Source organism: Harpia harpyja, chromosome 1 (assembly GCF_026419915.1).
Source record: "Harpia harpyja isolate bHarHar1 chromosome 1, bHarHar1 primary haplotype, whole genome shotgun sequence".
Lineage (NCBI taxonomy): Eukaryota > Metazoa > Chordata > Aves > Accipitriformes > Accipitridae > Harpia > Harpia harpyja.
Genome location: NC_068940.1, coordinates 78,240,830 through 78,257,574, shown reverse-complemented (window position 1 = coordinate 78,257,574; position 16,745 = coordinate 78,240,830). Strand labels below are relative to the sequence as shown.

Below are 16,745 nucleotides of genomic sequence, written 5' to 3'. Positions count from 1 at the left end.
ATTAGAATAATGGTTTTGAAAGTTGCATACAGGGCTGGCATCCTTCGGATTAATGTATTTGTTTCAGATAAATTAAAATAGGATTTTATATTACAAAATCAGGGCTAGGGGCACTAATGGAGACAATCTGTATGTGCAATCCATAGAGGCCCTTAATTTTGGACACCAACAAGAGATGTGCATGGCATTTGTGGATGAATGTATGTACACAGCCTGTACATATATAATATTTCTGCTCACCTAATTCACACATGGACATGTTTAAAAATAAACCCATATATCATTTTCCTTCCTTTAGCAGGTTATAGTGACTTTCATACATATTTCTCAAATGCCACTGTAGCCCAATTGCACTGGAAGACAGATCAGTATTCAAACTGTCAACAGAGAAGACTGATGTTGGTCATAAGTCCCTATTATCTGAAAAAGTTGACATGGACTTGAGTTGGGATACAGCTTTGATCAATGCTATTTAACTGTATCATTACCTGATGACTCATCTACACATGGTAGAATGGAGATCAAATTATGCTGAAAAGTTCTTATAAATGTGGGTGCTAATTGTGATGCTACACTGATAGCATGTTGGCTCTGGATGACGCGTTATGAGATGTACTTAAGTACAGCACCCAGTCCAGCAGTAACAGTGCAGCTATGATTGTGTCAGAGCTTGGAACCATACATACTGCACAGTGCTAGGAAAGAGGTTAGCTGTATAATACACCTCCTAACATTACCTCCCACCCCAGTAAATCTAGCTGATTAATGAGATACTGACATTTTATTGGATTATTGTGCATCACCACTGCACAAGCACCCTCTACAATTTCATATCCTGATTTCTAGGCTTATAATTTTCTTACAAGTCACTACTTTTGAGAGCAGATTGTATTACAGCTGGCTGACTCATGAAATCCCATGGCACATGAAGATCTGAGCTTATGCTTCTTGAATATTTTTCATGCTGTAATGAAATAAAAGTCTTTGAAATAGGCAAGAGACACGTGCACACTCTGGGATTCCCAGAAGTGGGTTATTCCCATAGGGTTGTGGGAGAGCCCAGTCCTTGTACCTGCTCTGCCTTACACGGAACAGAATCCCAAACTCCAGGTGAGCAACCTTATTCCCACAATATATCACCGAGTACCTTAGCTCCAATTATAATGCACGTTTCATTTCTTCTCTGGACTGGACAGCAGTGCCCCTCAAGAGGCTATTACATATTGCTGCCTATGATACAGCTAGCCAGTATAGCAGAAGGATGTTAACGCTCCTTCCTATACTGTTTATATAAGCAAAAAATGAGACTGTGAATGTCCTAATCCTAAAACTGCTTTATTTTGTTTTTAGTTTGAAACTAAGTACCAAATATAAACATTGTGACGTGAATGAATGGATGTGAATTCTCTTTGTCTAGCTCTCTACTTAGCAACTCCATTAACAGCTGTCTTTTTATATATATATATATATATATATAAAATCAGATTGTGCTTCTAAGCCTAAAGCATGTTGGATGCCTGGAAGCATTTCTGTTTTCAGTGAGAACCTCTGTTAACATGACACAATCCCTTTAAAATGCAGACATGCACTCCGCAAATTTGATAAGCCCTGAGATGAATTTAGATGCACAAAGATGGTGAAGCAGCCTAACCCTTGCTACAGAAGATAATGTTTAAACAAATTTGTTTCATTCAATGAAACACCTGGGCAAGCTTATTTAATATAGTCTTTGCATTTAATTATCTCCGCTGAAGGGGCACTTGCCATATTTCAAAATAGGATTCTTTTCTTTCATATTAATTATTTTAAGATCCTCAAAGGAAACATGGAGAGAAATAAAAAAAGGGGGCTCTTAATTAACCTAAGCCACCAGAAGTCATCTTTTTGGAATAGGAAAGCTGGATATGGGACTGAAAATAAATAGTAATTTAAAAATCAGACCCTCTACATGAATAATGAATAATAGCTGTTAAAACCTGAAAAGAATTCTGTATTAATTGTTGCTAGGCATTAATATCAGAAAGGCACACTTACACGTTAAACTGTCTTATGGAGAAAAGACAAAAATAGAAAAAATAATACTGTGAAGAACTCAGTATGGTCAAAATTATTGGCAGAAGTCAAGGAACTGTAAAATTATGATATACCCAATTATGATGAAAATTATGATGACAGACGCCCCCAGGCCCGGTTGATGGCAGCCACTGCGGCGGCGGGGGGCACCCCTGGCCCTGGCCGCGCACGGGTAACCCGCTGGCTGTCACGGACACCCGGGTGGGGCTTCCACCCGCCGCGCCATGGCGCGGGGGGCGGCGAGGCGGGGGGAGGCTGGCGCTGCAGTGGGGGTGAGGAGGAGGAGGAAGAGGAGTAGAAAAGAACCGAGAGGGGAAAACAGAACAACGCAGCCCAGAGTCACCATCTCAGTTCTTTTCTCGTTTTGCTCTTGTGGGGTTGGCATAAAGCAAGCTATTCCTTTGGGGAAGAATTTATTCCTCAATATATTTCTGGCAAGCAATTTTACCACGAGTGCTCTCACTGCACAATCCAATTACCCTCATACTTGCAAGAGGGAATACTGTATACGAAAGCAGGAGACCCTGTTCTCTCCACCACAGCTGCAATATGAACAGGGCTTGGATGTTTTTATTCAAGATAGCAAATTAACAGACCATGGCAAGTTATGCCTGAGTAATTAGATCCCTGCTTTTTTTTCAGCATCAGTACTACATGAAAGGATATTTGCGACATGGGTTTGCACAGGATGAATGTAATTGCATGTATGTATCATCTAAAAGTTGCTTTGGTTGCTTAGGCACAAGCAAGGCAGGAATTATGCCTGTTTCAGGCAATTATTTAGTATTGCACTTCTAGGCTTCTCTTCTTTAATCATTTAACATGTTACTTTGTTCCTTGAAAGGCTAAATACAGTCTTGCAAAGATCACCTTACATGTGCCTTAACCTTTGCAAGAAGCCAGACAGCACCTCATGCTACCAGCAACAGATTTGCCTTGTATTCTACTCCCTCTAGGAACGGTATGTTCCACTCTGTAGGTGTGAAAAGGGATCAAAGCCAGTTTTCCAGCAGAAGTACTTTTGCCTTTTATTCTATCAGGCAATTACACAAGTTTTAATTTCCAAAGTGAATGCAGTTACCAGATCATACTACTGCTTCATCTAGACAACAAATTAAGCTGTTTTATGCCACTCACAAAACTAATTCAAAATGTACTCTCACTGTTGAAGACAGACTTGTTTTTTCCTTAGTTTTTCAAAAGGCATGAAGTTTATTTCACTTTTCTGTAGATGCTTTGTACAGGTGCTTATACTATCCTTTTATCACTATTGGTCAAACTCATCTGAAAAAATTCCCTTGGGCTCAGTCTTGGCATTGAAAGTGTGCTTTCTCTGGCAAATATCTAAAATGGTAGGAAATGCTTGTGAAAGATGGTAAATAATGAAAGGGAAAATGTTTTCTGATCATCTGTTTTCTGTTCTCACAACTGAAGGTATTTTCACAACTCAACTGAAATAAATTGCCATTTCATTTGTCACAGAATTATATTCAAGCCATTCCCAGAGAAGGCACGCTGGATGAGGCAGCAGCATGAAACCCATATTCCTCCCGTTTTCCCATCCGCACAGTGGCAGTGAGTTCAGTACATCAGTCCTCTCTCCCAAATCACCCTTCGAATATCATGCCACGATATTCACATTGTATGGTGACTTGAAAGCAAATAGAAACATGGAAGTCTGTAAGGTCGCAAAGAGGGACGGAGGGAGGTCAGTCTTGCCGTGCCACCCTGGAAAGGGGTGGAAGGGCCAAAAGGAAGCAGGGCCTGCGGCTAGGCTTCGTGCTCAGGCGGACTCCTTGGCCTACCTACAGTTAAGTCCTGAGAAATGACTACCTCGTGGCTGGTCCTCTGCCTGCGGCAGGCTCTGGGCCGGGCTGATGGCAGCCACTGCGGCGGCGGGGGACACCCCTGGCCCTGGCCGCGCACGGGTAACCCGCTGGCTGTCACGGACACCCGGGTGGGGCTTCCACCCGCCGCGCCATGGCGCGGGGGGCGGCGAGGCGGGGGGAGGCCGGCGCTGCGGTGGGGGTGAGGAGGAGGAGGAGGAGGAGGAGTAGAAAAGAACTGAGAGGGGAAAAGCGAGGAGGGGTGAAAGGGGAGTGAGCGGAGAGGAGGCGGCCGCGGGCAGCGTAGCGGGACGGCGGCGAGCTGCCCGAGCCAGCGGCTGCCCGAGCCAGCGGCTGCCGGCGGGCGAGGCGCCCGGGCCATGGCGCGGCGGGACGGCGGCGGCGGCGGCGGCGGCGGCGGCGGGGGGGTGCCCCGCCTGCTGCTCTGGCTGGCGCTGTGGGGACTGTGGCGCGGCGGCGACGCGGGCGCCCTGCCCGCCCGCGGGGAGGCCCGGCCCTTCGGCGCGGGCCCGCCGGCGGCCTGCAGCCCGCGCTGCCAGCACGGCGGGCTCTGCCTCGGCAACGGCACCTGCCTCTGCTCCAAGGGCTACGAGGGCGAGCTCTGCCAGCACGGTAACGGCCCGGCCTCGCACCGCGGGAGGGGCGCTCGAACGTGCCGGCGGGAGGGAAGGTGGCGGCGGGTTGCGGTGCGGCCCCCCGGCGGGGAGCCGCTGTGGGGCGGCCGCGGAAGAACGGCGGGCGGGGAGAGGCCGCTCCGCCCCTCGCGTCGCCGTGGGGGAAAGGTGAGAAGCGCCGCGGGCAGGGCGGCGGCCGGCCCCGGGCCGGAGAGCCCGGCGGCGGGGCGGCCCGCCGTGCGTCGCCTGCCCGGGGCTGTGGGGACCTCTTCGTTGGTGGTGGTCCCTGGGGACGCGTCTCGGCCTGAACAGGGCTGGGCACAGGTACCTGTGTTAGCTCTCTGACCTGTCAGCCTTCCTGTAAGTAATCCCTCCGGGAAGGTCTGAAGAGCTGGGGTTCGGATCTGGTGTGTGAGGTTGGTGGTTAGATGCCAGGGAGCACGTAAGTAAGGGGCAGTGGAAGAAGAGGGGTAAAGACACCCGGTTTCTGGTGAGGCGAGGCAATGATAGCAAACTGATAGAGCACAACCAAGAGCCCGCTCCTCTATGAGGACGCTGACGTAGGTGAGCAGATCCAGCCGTCGGAAAAGGCGATATTGTCACTAGATAGCGTTTTACCACTTGAACATTGGGTAAACGACCACTTACTGGACAGGCTTCTGCATCGACTTCCTCTTATCATTTTCACTGTGCATGTTTAAATACTTGCCTGAGTAAGGAATGATGCTTTTAGAGGCTTGATGGCTTTCCAAGCCTCAGCAATGTTAAACTGGTATTTCTAGGTGCGATTAGTGATAATAGTACTAACAGAAAGGTCAAAAAAGTGTGTAGAAATTAGGACTTGTAAAAATACTGGAATTTACTTCTTAGATGTTACCTGACCCACAGAGTCATTTGTACATCCCATTTCCATGGTAGGAGGCGTAAAGCTAGGGTGAACCGGAGTCTGTTCCTGTTGGTTTCCAAGGGGAGACAGTATTTTTGCAAATGTCACCCAATATGCAAAAGTAAACACTGAGGAGAAGAGTTTTAGTTTAAACCCTGTTTATTATAACACGCCTGATTTCTAATTCCTTTCTTCAAAAGTTTAACTGCAGAGCATTGTGGCTATTAATTGGTAAAAATCACTCAATATCAGCAATTCTTTTCTTCACATGTTGTCCTGTTTGAAGAGGTGATATAATTTATACAATATTTGTTCTAGTTCTGAATGCCCTTCATTTAAAATGTTATTATTTTTTTTTAAACTCTTAAATGGGATGCTGAAAATTTCATTCAGCACTGTAATCATTCATGGAGCGTTGTTTTATTTAGAAGCTAAGGCTAGCAGGTGGTGACAAATGATGTATAGCTAATGCACTGCGTAGTGGGGATGAATAGCTATGCTGTATACACTGTTCCAAACAACTGTTGGATCCTAGACATTTTTGGGTTTAGGGGACATGTGAAGGATTGTTGGAAATGCAGATCCGTTTTTCAACTACAGAGGTGAACTGTCTGGAATTGTTAAGGGAACCACTGAATGCTTGTTCTGATAAGCTCATCAATGTAGAAAAAAAATTGGATAAATGAAGCTTTATCCCTTGTTCTGTCAAGAAAACAGAACTGAAAACTATGTGAAATAACAGAGAAATAGAGTTTTTTCTTAAATTGAGAGCTCTTGTATGGTATTTCCAATGAACTGAAAGCACCTGGTGAAAGTGTGTCTTTCATACATGTCTGTGTCCTTTATTTGCATGCAAATACTCATTCTGCAGATACTAATGTGAAGAATCCTCTATTCTTCAGTTGGGTTGCTTGAGAGTCCTGTAAGTATACAGGGGAAAAATCAGTGTGGTGTTACTTGCTGCTCATCTTTTCCCTTCCCTCTGTTTCGGACTTCTTGCCCATCCAGTCAAAGGATAAAGCAATATGTGGTGTAGAGAACTCATCTCACACCTGCAGTTAGTTCAGATGAGACTCTCTGAAACACATGGGTTCCTAAAATCTGTGTGTGAATAAACAAATGTTTTCTCAGACACCAGGGCTGATTGAGGAATGATTTATGAGTAGCAAAGAGGCCTATGTGATAGGTAATTTATTTTCAATCTGACTGGACTTACTCAGAATTTTGCAAAATGAAGATTTTAATTTGTGCCTTATCCAACCTGTTGGCAATGAAAAAGTTGCAGAATCTGTGATGATCATAGATGCTTTTCTCCCAACAGATAATTACAGTTATGACAAAAGTTACATTTATCTCAGATGATTTCTAAACAAACACTGTACATTTCAGAAAGGTCTCTGAGAGGCAAGCTGAGGCAAAAAAAGAGAGTGGAGGAGAAGGAAATGCTGACTTCTGGAAACATTTTAGAGAAGAGGTATGAGGAAATGAGCATGTAGTTTTTCTGAAGAGGTGTGTAGGAATCAGTGAAGAGTGAAGTCTGATATTTCATCATAAGAATCAGAAGATGTCTCTGAAGTTGCAGCATTTTTTATTAAATCATTTCTTCCTATCAGCTCTTTTCTCACCTGTCATTTCTTGACTTCAATTATCAAAAGCTTCTTTGGCAGTCCAGCTGTGTTCCTTTATTCCTCTTTAATATGGCTCTTTCTTCTGCCTGTTCTGTCTAGGGTCCAAAAGCTTCCTTACTTTTGAGTGTTTAAAAGCTTAAAATGGTGGAGTGCTCTCTGTGCAGGGAAACTGTTTCACCTGATCGGCAATGTAGGGTGGCAGGGCAAATATATCTTAGGAAATGTGAAGACAAACTGAGTACTCAGAGACTAAAACAACACAAATTTCTTATGTACTTAAGTAGTAATTTTGGTAAGCTTTACCAATATTTATCCAAGCTTTGTTTGTTGTCTGTCTTACAGCAACATGTTATCCAAAATGCAAAAATGGTGGGGAGTGCCTCAGACCTGGAAAATGCAGATGTCCACCTGGCTATGGGGGTAGATACTGTCATAAAGGTGAGTAAGACCCTAACAAGTGACAGCTTGGAAATATAAGGAGTTTGAAAACAGACAAAATTAATTTGGGACTCCTCAAGTCCAGGATGTAATGCACTTTGAAATAATGACCTTAATTCCTTAGACCTCTGACCTTACTATCAAAAAATGCATGGCCTAGAGGATCTGCATGCTTGCAGGAGAATGGGGTGGAGTATATGTACTGAAATGTGTTGTGAGAGTCTGAGAAAATTTTGTCCCTCGGAAAATACCTTGTTTATGTGTTACGTAAATATTCTGGTTAGCTCTATAACAGACTCTTTCTAAATAATTTAATGAGATGACTTATATAGATACATATTTCTGTATTAAGTGGTTGAAACTTTTGTGTAGTATCTGCAAGACGGTAATATTGAGGTCAAGTCACTAAAGATATGCATGGCAATGTATTGTTGATAGGTGACGGGAGATGACAGAGATCATGAGTAGCAAAGACCAATTTTTATGGTTTTGTGAAGCCTATTGAATATATGGATGGATTGGAAAAGGCAATCCAAGAAAATATTGTTATGTTGTTATGAACTGATCAGACTACTGAGGATGACTTGAGTTCTGGGATAAAAGGGGAAGCAAACTTGAAATAGTTTGAGGGGGAAATGATGTAGTATGTAAGATATCCCCAGAGAGTGAAGGAAAAGAAAGCATTGTTTTCCTTTCAGAAGAAAAGCCTCAACCTGGCACTTAAAAAATTTCTATAAGTTCTTTTTGGAAAGACACTGGTAGATTAATTGGGCAGTTGTCACTGTGTTGAGAACTTAATAAGCATTCTGTCTGACTGTGGTCACAGCAGCTGGCAACACCTCACAGGATTCTCTATTTATGCTTGATGTTTATTCTGAGGGCATTTTCTTTATTTCCTTCAGATGTGAAATAGCTACAAGAGTTTACTTGGAATGTAACTTAATGGGTACTTGGGGAAGGAACTCAGCTAGCTTCTGCAGCTCTCTGGAGTCTTGTTGTTGTTGGGTTGTCTGGGTTTGGGGTTTTTTTGTTTGTTTGTTTTATTTTTTTAATAAAGCTGTATTTGGTATTTTATGAAGAAAGCATGACCTGAGTGTACCTAACGTGGTAACATCTAAGTTTGCAGCAGCTTAAACTGTAGCTCTGGGATGTTAACGATACTGAATGGGAATTCAACTGCCAGTGATAATAATCTGATATCAAAATTGTTAACTATAATGTTAATAAAATGATGAAGTGTCTTCTAATGAAGATCTGTATAACACGGTACTGTTATGCAATGCATTGGGAAATAACTATTCATTCTGAGTAGACATAACAGTGTTGAGAGCTATGTGGTAAACTGGAGCATGGTCAGCTTCATTTTCCAGCAAAAGGATTTTTTTAAAAAATTTTTTTAAATTTCTTAAAAGCTAACTGGAAGTGTAGGTTTGTGGGGTCTTGACAGGGACCCCACAAGAAAGGGGAACTTGACGTTCTCAGAAAAGCCTAAATCAGAAGCAACATGAGAAGTACTACTTAATAGAAAAAGCAGAGTGAGGATTTGGTTTATGCTAATACTACAGTCTAGACTTGGATTTGTATCTGAGTAAAAGTCCTACTTGCATTTGTTATCATGTTATCCCTGTAAGGTGAAGGATGTGCTTGTGCTCACCTTTAAGGTGGAGTACTGTGGCATATGGAGCCTGGATGTACAAACTTGCAGTGTGGTGCAATGTGCTATTACAGAATCGCACAGAATCACAAAATTGTTGAGGTTGGAAGGGACCTCTGGCAGTCATCTTATGTAACCGCCCTGCTCAAGCAGGGCCACCTAGAGCCAGTTGCCAAGGTCCCTGTACAGATGGCTTCTGAGTATCTCCAAGGAAGGATACTCCACCACTTCTCAGGGCAACCTGTGCCAGTGCTTGGTCACCCTCACTGTGAAGCCATGCTGACTGTTCCTGATGATTTGCTTGTCTTGAATGTGCCTGGAAATGGTTTCCAGGATCAGTTGTTCCACTACCTTACCAGGGATTGAGGTGAGACTAACCAGCCTGTAGTTCCTTGGGTCCTCCTTGCCCTTCTTGAAGATTGGAGTGATATTTGCTTTCCTCCAGTCTTCAGGCACTTGTCCCTGTCACCACGATCGATCAAATACGATCAATATTAAATACATTAACTTATACTGTGTGACAAAGAAATATGCAAACAAGCTTTGAAGAGCTTTTCTAGCTGTGCTGGAGTTGACTTGTGTGTCCTTGCGTGTTCAGCATTTGTGCCAAAAATCTGTTAGCTGAAATCATGCTCAAAACTTGTGGTAGAACAGAGATTTGGACTTTTTTCTACCAAGTATCAAGCAGACATTCCAACTGTCTATCGTTATAATGAAGGATAGTTGTTTCTCCTCAATACAGTGAAGGTGGTGTATACATTTACATTCATGCTTGTGAAAGGATGCATTTGGTTGTACAGAACATGATTATGCCGTATTTCAAAGATGGTGCACACCACAGTTGACACCAATCACGTCTGGCATAAATAATGCTTCATTAATGAGGCCTTCAGGGCTTTGACATGTAGAATGATTCTGGAATGAGGAGGCTGACTTAGATGGTTGGCCTTTGGGAAAGCACCACTCGACTATAGTCATATGTTCATTTGTCAAAGTAATATCCCCTTCTCTTCTTCCTCTTGTTATGTGTAGGTCCTGTCAGGTAAGGAAATATGTGAATCCTTGACCACATGTTACTGGCTTACCAGCTGTGATTTGGCAAGATCGATAAGAATATGCATGTTAGTAGTTACTGTGGTGTAGCTGATGAACAGTGGTGTAGCTGATGAACAGTTGGTTCACAGTTGGGGAGGGGAGGAGCTGTGCCATAGCAATAATCATGTTTGTTTGTTGGTACTCTCAGGCTAAATGGTCAGCAAGCTTTTAAGCACATGCTAAATTTTAACTGCATTTTGAGTTGGCATTTGCAGACGTGGTTCTGTCATCTTCACTCACTCATAGAACTGTGCCTTGCTCTGAACAGTTGAAATTTTAGTCTTTGCAGATGTGATAAAACAAGTAGTTGATGGTAGACCAGCTGTTTAAAGATAATTATTTGAAGTCCTATGCTGCTTCTGAAATGTAATGTGTATGCTGTTCTTCTGCAGTAAGCTGTGAAGGAGGCTGTCAAAATGGTGGGGAATGCATCTCTGTCAATGGAGTTGTGAAGTGCCTTTGTGCTTCTGGTTGGACAGGATCAAGATGCCAAGAAGGTGGGTACCTACTACATTCATGAAAATATTTATATTGATTAAAAATACAACTGCAGTAAAGAAAACATTTTAAAAGTATTAAGAAACTAATAACTATGGAAATGTCATTGCATTACTACAAAAATGAAGGACCTGCATTATTGGTACATACTCAGATAAAATAGTGTCAAATTATTTTGCATTAAAGTGTACATCTGTTAACATTTAAACCAAAATTCTTAACACAGTATGTAAATTTTTTTTTCCATTTCCATGGTCCTGGAAATGCCTTTAGAGTTATACCAGTTGATCATCTGGCCTGGAAGAAAATGTGTTTTGCCATTTTGATTTGTATCATCCTGAATCTTTCATTCTGTCAGGATTCTTTTATATCAGTTTTATAAATCCTGCTGACTTACCCATTCTTTTCCACTAGCAATTTGTCCTCAAGGTTGTCGGAATAATGGAGCTTGTGTGGCTCCTGGGATTTGTAGCTGTCCAGCTGGATGGGTTGGTGGAGCATGTCACTTAGGTAAATGACTTCTGACATTTTTTGTTTATCCTTTTCTCTACTTGTTTGATTTACCAATATAGTGCTCAAATCTTCAGTGCGGAACAAAGCTGCTAGGAAAGTATCTTAGAATAATAAATGAGAGCTGCTTCTGCATACTGGGGATCTTACAAGTATGCATAAGGAGTAGGTGGCTTTTCAATTTGGTCAGAAAGCAGAACTTTTCCACTTTAGAGTAAATTCAGATTCAGATTTTGGTTGTCACCAAATTAATTGATCGGTATGTCTTGTCAGTATTTCTGAAATATTTTCTATAAACCGAGACCCCAGTATAAAGAACTGAAAATCGTCATTACAGAAACACTATCACTACTGATGGGGGTTAGAAGCTTCATTAAATTTTATGGACATGGAAAATTGAAACTTGCTTCTCACTTTGAGGATAAGTTGGCAGAATCAACTCCAGGTGCTCTTAAAAGAGTAAGAGGAAGCCGGCTCTAATCAAGATCAGTACTGACTGACACTTTTGCTGAATAACCACTTGCATTTTCCCAAATTCTGATTCACAAAAGCAGATTATTATAAAAACTTTAATCTACCCTTCTCTGGCAGGGCCTTGTATGCTCATAACAGCACTGCCCTCATGCTAAAAGGCAATAATCCTGAGACTGTAAAAAGACTTTTGTTTGCTCTCTGGGAGACTGAGAGAAAGCTCATTTAAATGTTGCTTTTGAACTGGATGTCATGGGTGCAAGGTCTCTGGATTAAGTTCTCTGCATTTGAAATTTTTGTGTGGCTGTGGGAGTCCAAATCAGGTAGTGTTAGTTCTTCTGCAATATATATAGTCAAGCAAACATTAACAAATAATACTTTAACGTTCCCATTTGACCAGCAAAATGCTTATCCTTTTTATTCATCAGTGTATCGAGACAGAGGGTGATATGAAAAGGTAAGTATGAGAGATGCAGAGAACTTACAAAATGCTTAGCTCCATTCCCTGCACCAGCAATAATGGCAGAAGTGTTCAGGTTCTTAATGTCAAAATAATCACTGTTCCTGAACTAACTAGATCTGCATCCAGTTTGACTTCTGTTGGTGCAGATGTTCATGAGCAAATTGCAGCCCCTGGCTTGTTAACTGAATAGGTGTGTAGTAGCTAGGGGACAACTAAAGCTGTGCCCGCGCAGTCCTCCTCTGCCCTTCTTGTAGGGGAACGAAGGGCAGTGTGTGAGCAACAGCTAGTATGTGGCATTTCCTTATGGATGTGGATCCAAGAACCAGCTTGAATAAGTTTCAGCAGGAATTTTTATTGTTCCCTCACTTTCATGGAGGCATCCATCTCAAAAATAGCCTGTGCCTTAAAGAACAACAGAAATGATAGTATTTTAAAAGGGGAATAGAGCACGAATAAGACTAGACATACTGGGGCTGTATTCCAGTGAAGGCCATGATGCCATAAATTGAGAGGCTGTGCTTTTCAGTTCTTCCATTATGCTTTTATTTATACTGTCCCAGTGCGGTCACCAGGGAACAATTCTGCTAGCACAGTGAGACAAAGAAGAAAAATGATCCTGTGTTGGGCTGAAGACATACTATGTATCTGGTGTCTCATTTCAGCTGTATGTAAACTACCTTGTCAACATGGAGGAAAATGCATAGCTCCAAACGTGTGCAGATGTCGACTGCCGTACTCTGGTCTCCAGTGTACAAAGAAAAGGAAGGAATGAAGCAACTTCAGCAAAGATAAGCTGCATTTTCTTCATGTAACTCTTCATACAGAGATGAAGTCTGCAGCAGTGGGGGACCTTAAAACAAACACGGTAACTAATTGATTTCAGATAGCTTTCTGTCTTCAGTATATTAAGAAAACGCTTTTCTGTATGAAAGAAAAGTATTGCTGATTGTAACAAAGCTGTTATAAGTATCCAAGTGCGTGTAGCGTATGGCACACATTTTCTTCTGTTCTCATTTTTTCTTTGTAAGCAGAAGTATTATGTCTTGGTTGATACAGCTGACCTTGAAATAAAATTTACTCTTCAAATAAAGTACTTCAGAATAGATCTATGCTCTTTGATTTTTTCCCCCTTTGACTAGAATTACTGTGTTATATTAATGATGTGTTTTTAAAAAGCACATGAAACAAAACATCCTTAATTCAGATCATCAGAAGTGGATGTTAATTTAAGTATAATTTACCTTCAATAAGATTACACAGTTGCAAGAGGAAACTTGCAGAGTTTGCATCTTTCTGGAACGTCAGCAAACTGCAAAGCATCTGATTAAAATCCTGGATATCGTTTTATGTATGCTTCCTGCCCCTCCCTCCCAATCAGATTTGGATCTTGATCAGTTAAACAGTATTAAAAAAACCCCAAACACAGTACTTGTTCAGACAGTTCTACTGTTACTTTTTAAAAGCTTACTCCATACTGATACTCTAAAAGAGTCCTTATCTTGACTACTTCTACAATCATATTATCTGATCATCTCTCAACTTCCAATTACTTCTTTTCCTTATCCCAGTAAGATAGGGAAATGCATTTATCTCCCTTCTTGTCATGGTTTAACCGCAGCCAGCAACTAAGCACCACACAGCTGCTCACTCGCTCCCCCCCCACCCAGTGGGATGGGGGAGAAAACCGGGAAAAGAAGTAAACTCGTGGGTTGAGATAAGAACGGTTTAATAGAACAGAAAAGAAGAAACTAATAATGATAACACTCATAAAATGACAACAGTAATAATAAAAGGATTGGAATGTACAAATGATGCGCAGTGCAATTGCTCACCACCCACCAACCGACACCCAGCCAGTCCCCGAGTGGCGATCCCCCGCCCCCACTCCCCCCAGTTTCTATACTAGATGTGACATCACATGGTATGGAATACCCCGTTGGCCAGTTTGGGGTCAGGTGCCCTGGCTGTGTCCTGTGCCAACTTCTTGTGCCCCTCCAGCTTTCTCACTGGCTGGGCATGAGAAGCTGAAAAATCCTTGACTTTAGACTAAACACCACTTACCAACAACTGAAAACATCAGTGTTACCAACATTCTTCGCATACTGAACTCAAAACATAGCACCATACCAGCTATTAGGAAGACAATTAACTCTATCCCAGCTGAAAACAGGACACATAGACATTGACAATTCATCCCTATTCAAGACCGTGTTACAGGAGCAATATAATGGGAGGCTACAGACTGGCGGTGAGGAAAAACCGTGTCTGTCACAAATCACCTGTGTGGAGGATGCTGAGGCTTGTCTTCGGGGCATGTTCCAGTTTGGCCTCATTGAGGCTTTGCAGCCTTTTAAACAGGCTGCAGATTGGACTGAGACTCCTACGTTCATTGTTCCACGTTTCATTTGTGCTCTTTCTTGAAGGCTACAGTTGAGGAAGGTTTTGCCAAAACATGCAAGTTGAATCTGTCAACTTTCTGAATGATGCCCAAATCAATTTTTTTTCAAGAGATAGATTGAGCTTCATTGTCTTCTAGGTGAAACTGGATTTTTTTTTAGCGGGAGAATTTTAATTATGCATTACATTAATCCATTTGCCTATGCATTATTTTAATCCATTTGATGGAATAACATTGTATTTGTCTATAACTTCCCTTACCACAACATGCAGCTTCATAGGCAGAGTGATTTACATAGACATGTTTCTCCAGGGATTACAAGCCACTGAGCATTGACAAGAAGCAAAGGAAATGGGGTCGTCTTAGTTACCAGTCTTCTCTAAAAGACAGAACCCAAGCATACGGAGCGCAAATGAAAGACACTGGTATAGTTCATGAGACTCCTGTTTTCTGTTACGAGCATTTGAGAAGCCAGCCTCTGCCCTTCCTTTGGAGGCTGTTGCATTTGGTTCAGGTGAAACCTTCTATGGACATGGGTTGTGCAGGTTTTGTTGCCAGGGGCAGGGGACAGAGTAAGAGGAGTGTATGTTTTTTGTGCTGCTTTTGCTGTGATGATACACTGGATATTTCAGACACGCTGGTGAAAAATTTGGTTTTCATGCACGGAACAAGATGATTTCAACAACAATTCTGGAGTAGGCTTTATTATGATGATGAAATTTGGTGTCTGTGTCATAGCTCACTACAATAATCATGCCATAATTTAGAAATTCAGGAGTTAAGTAAGTTGAATGCCTTAGATGACATACTGGTTGCAGGGAAGTGAATGGAGAAAAAATTGCCTCAGACCCAAGATTTCGGAGTAAATGAGCAGAAGTATGTAAACGTGAAGAGGCATATCATCTCACTATTGTTCCTGAAACGACTGACTTCTACTAATAAAGCCAGAAGAGACAATAAGGGTGATTAGAAGCCAAAAGAGGTATTAGCATCATTAGGAGCATAAGACCAGGAGCAGTCAGTGAGAGACCTGTAATTGGTGTTTCTCGCAGGCCAGAACAAATGCTAATTTGAATAGTTCCGTTTAGAAGTGATTGAAGTAAGCAAGCAGTAATTGGATGGCACACAGAATGTGATGGTGTATTTTAGAAATACTGCTTGAATGTAGCACCATCTACTGGCTACAGGGTTTTTCGTTGAGGTTTTTTGGTTTTAAGGAATATTTAAATGTCTGCAATATTTTAAGTGAGTTTAAAAGTGAATTTTCTAGTAGTTATTTTAAAGTAGAACAGTCTCAGTATGTATTATTAATGCCAGTTCAGGTCCCCAAATTATTATTTCCACAGTTCCACCTATACTTACTAAAAGAGCTGTCAGTATTCCTTGTCTTGTGTTTGTTCCTCACTCACTGGTGCATTGAACAAACTAGTTGCAGCATGTAATTTTTGGAGCTAGATGTGTCTTCCTGTGAAAGGCTAGTTATGCATGCAGCTCAAAGGTCAAGAAAAACAACACAAAACAAGTTACCTCCCTTATTTATTAGAGCTAACTGTAACACCTTATACAGGTGCTCTGATTTTCACTAAAAACTGAAAAAAATTGTACGGGTAGTGCACTGGTTGTGTTTTTGATACTCTTTTTTTAGAGCATGCGTGGAAAGCTGAGAAGTGTTTCTTCTTTTTGATTTACTTGCATGAACATTTGACCATTTATATTTTCTCTTTTACTGAAAGTGGTTGCAGCAAGAATGGAGTTACTTGGTTTATCTGTAAAATATCCTTTATTGGCTAAACTGAGCTGTGGGTGGAAGTTGAGTAAAAAAATATGACCCAGCTTTGCCATGTGATACCTGTATACAAGAGAAACTGCATAAACGTCTTTAGTAATTTAGTAACACTTTCTAATCTCTGCATTTTGGTTTTGTATATATAACCAGGTGTTACATTTGATTGAGACTTCAAACTTCGGATTTTTCCCATTCGGGCAAGTAATGGAGTGGATATAGCCAATTTGTCCAGCAGCTTAAGCTTTTATACTGATTTACTTTAGGATTTGCTTTTGGGAGATGGAAATGTTAACTCGCTTTCTATTCTCAGCTATAAGAATATATAACTAACTTTTGTAAAAAGAAAGAGTCTTTCACATGGGGCCCACTTTTTTTTTTTTTTTA

General features: G+C 41.7%; 1 protein-coding gene across 1 annotated transcript; it reads left to right on the top strand.

Moving 5' to 3' along the window:
• Nucleotides 1-4,242: 4,242 nt before the first annotated feature.
• Nucleotides 4,243-13,282, top strand: LOC128147964 (von Willebrand factor D and EGF domain-containing protein-like). Its single transcript, XM_052801268.1, has 5 exons — nt 4,243-4,532; nt 7,391-7,486; nt 10,628-10,732; nt 11,148-11,243; nt 12,840-13,282. Exons 1-5 carry the CDS (start codon nt 4,280-4,282, stop codon nt 12,947-12,949), a joined length of 660 nt encoding a protein of 219 aa, XP_052657228.1. The 5' UTR covers nt 4,243-4,279; the 3' UTR covers nt 12,950-13,282.
• Nucleotides 13,283-16,745: the final 3,463 nt, after the last annotated feature.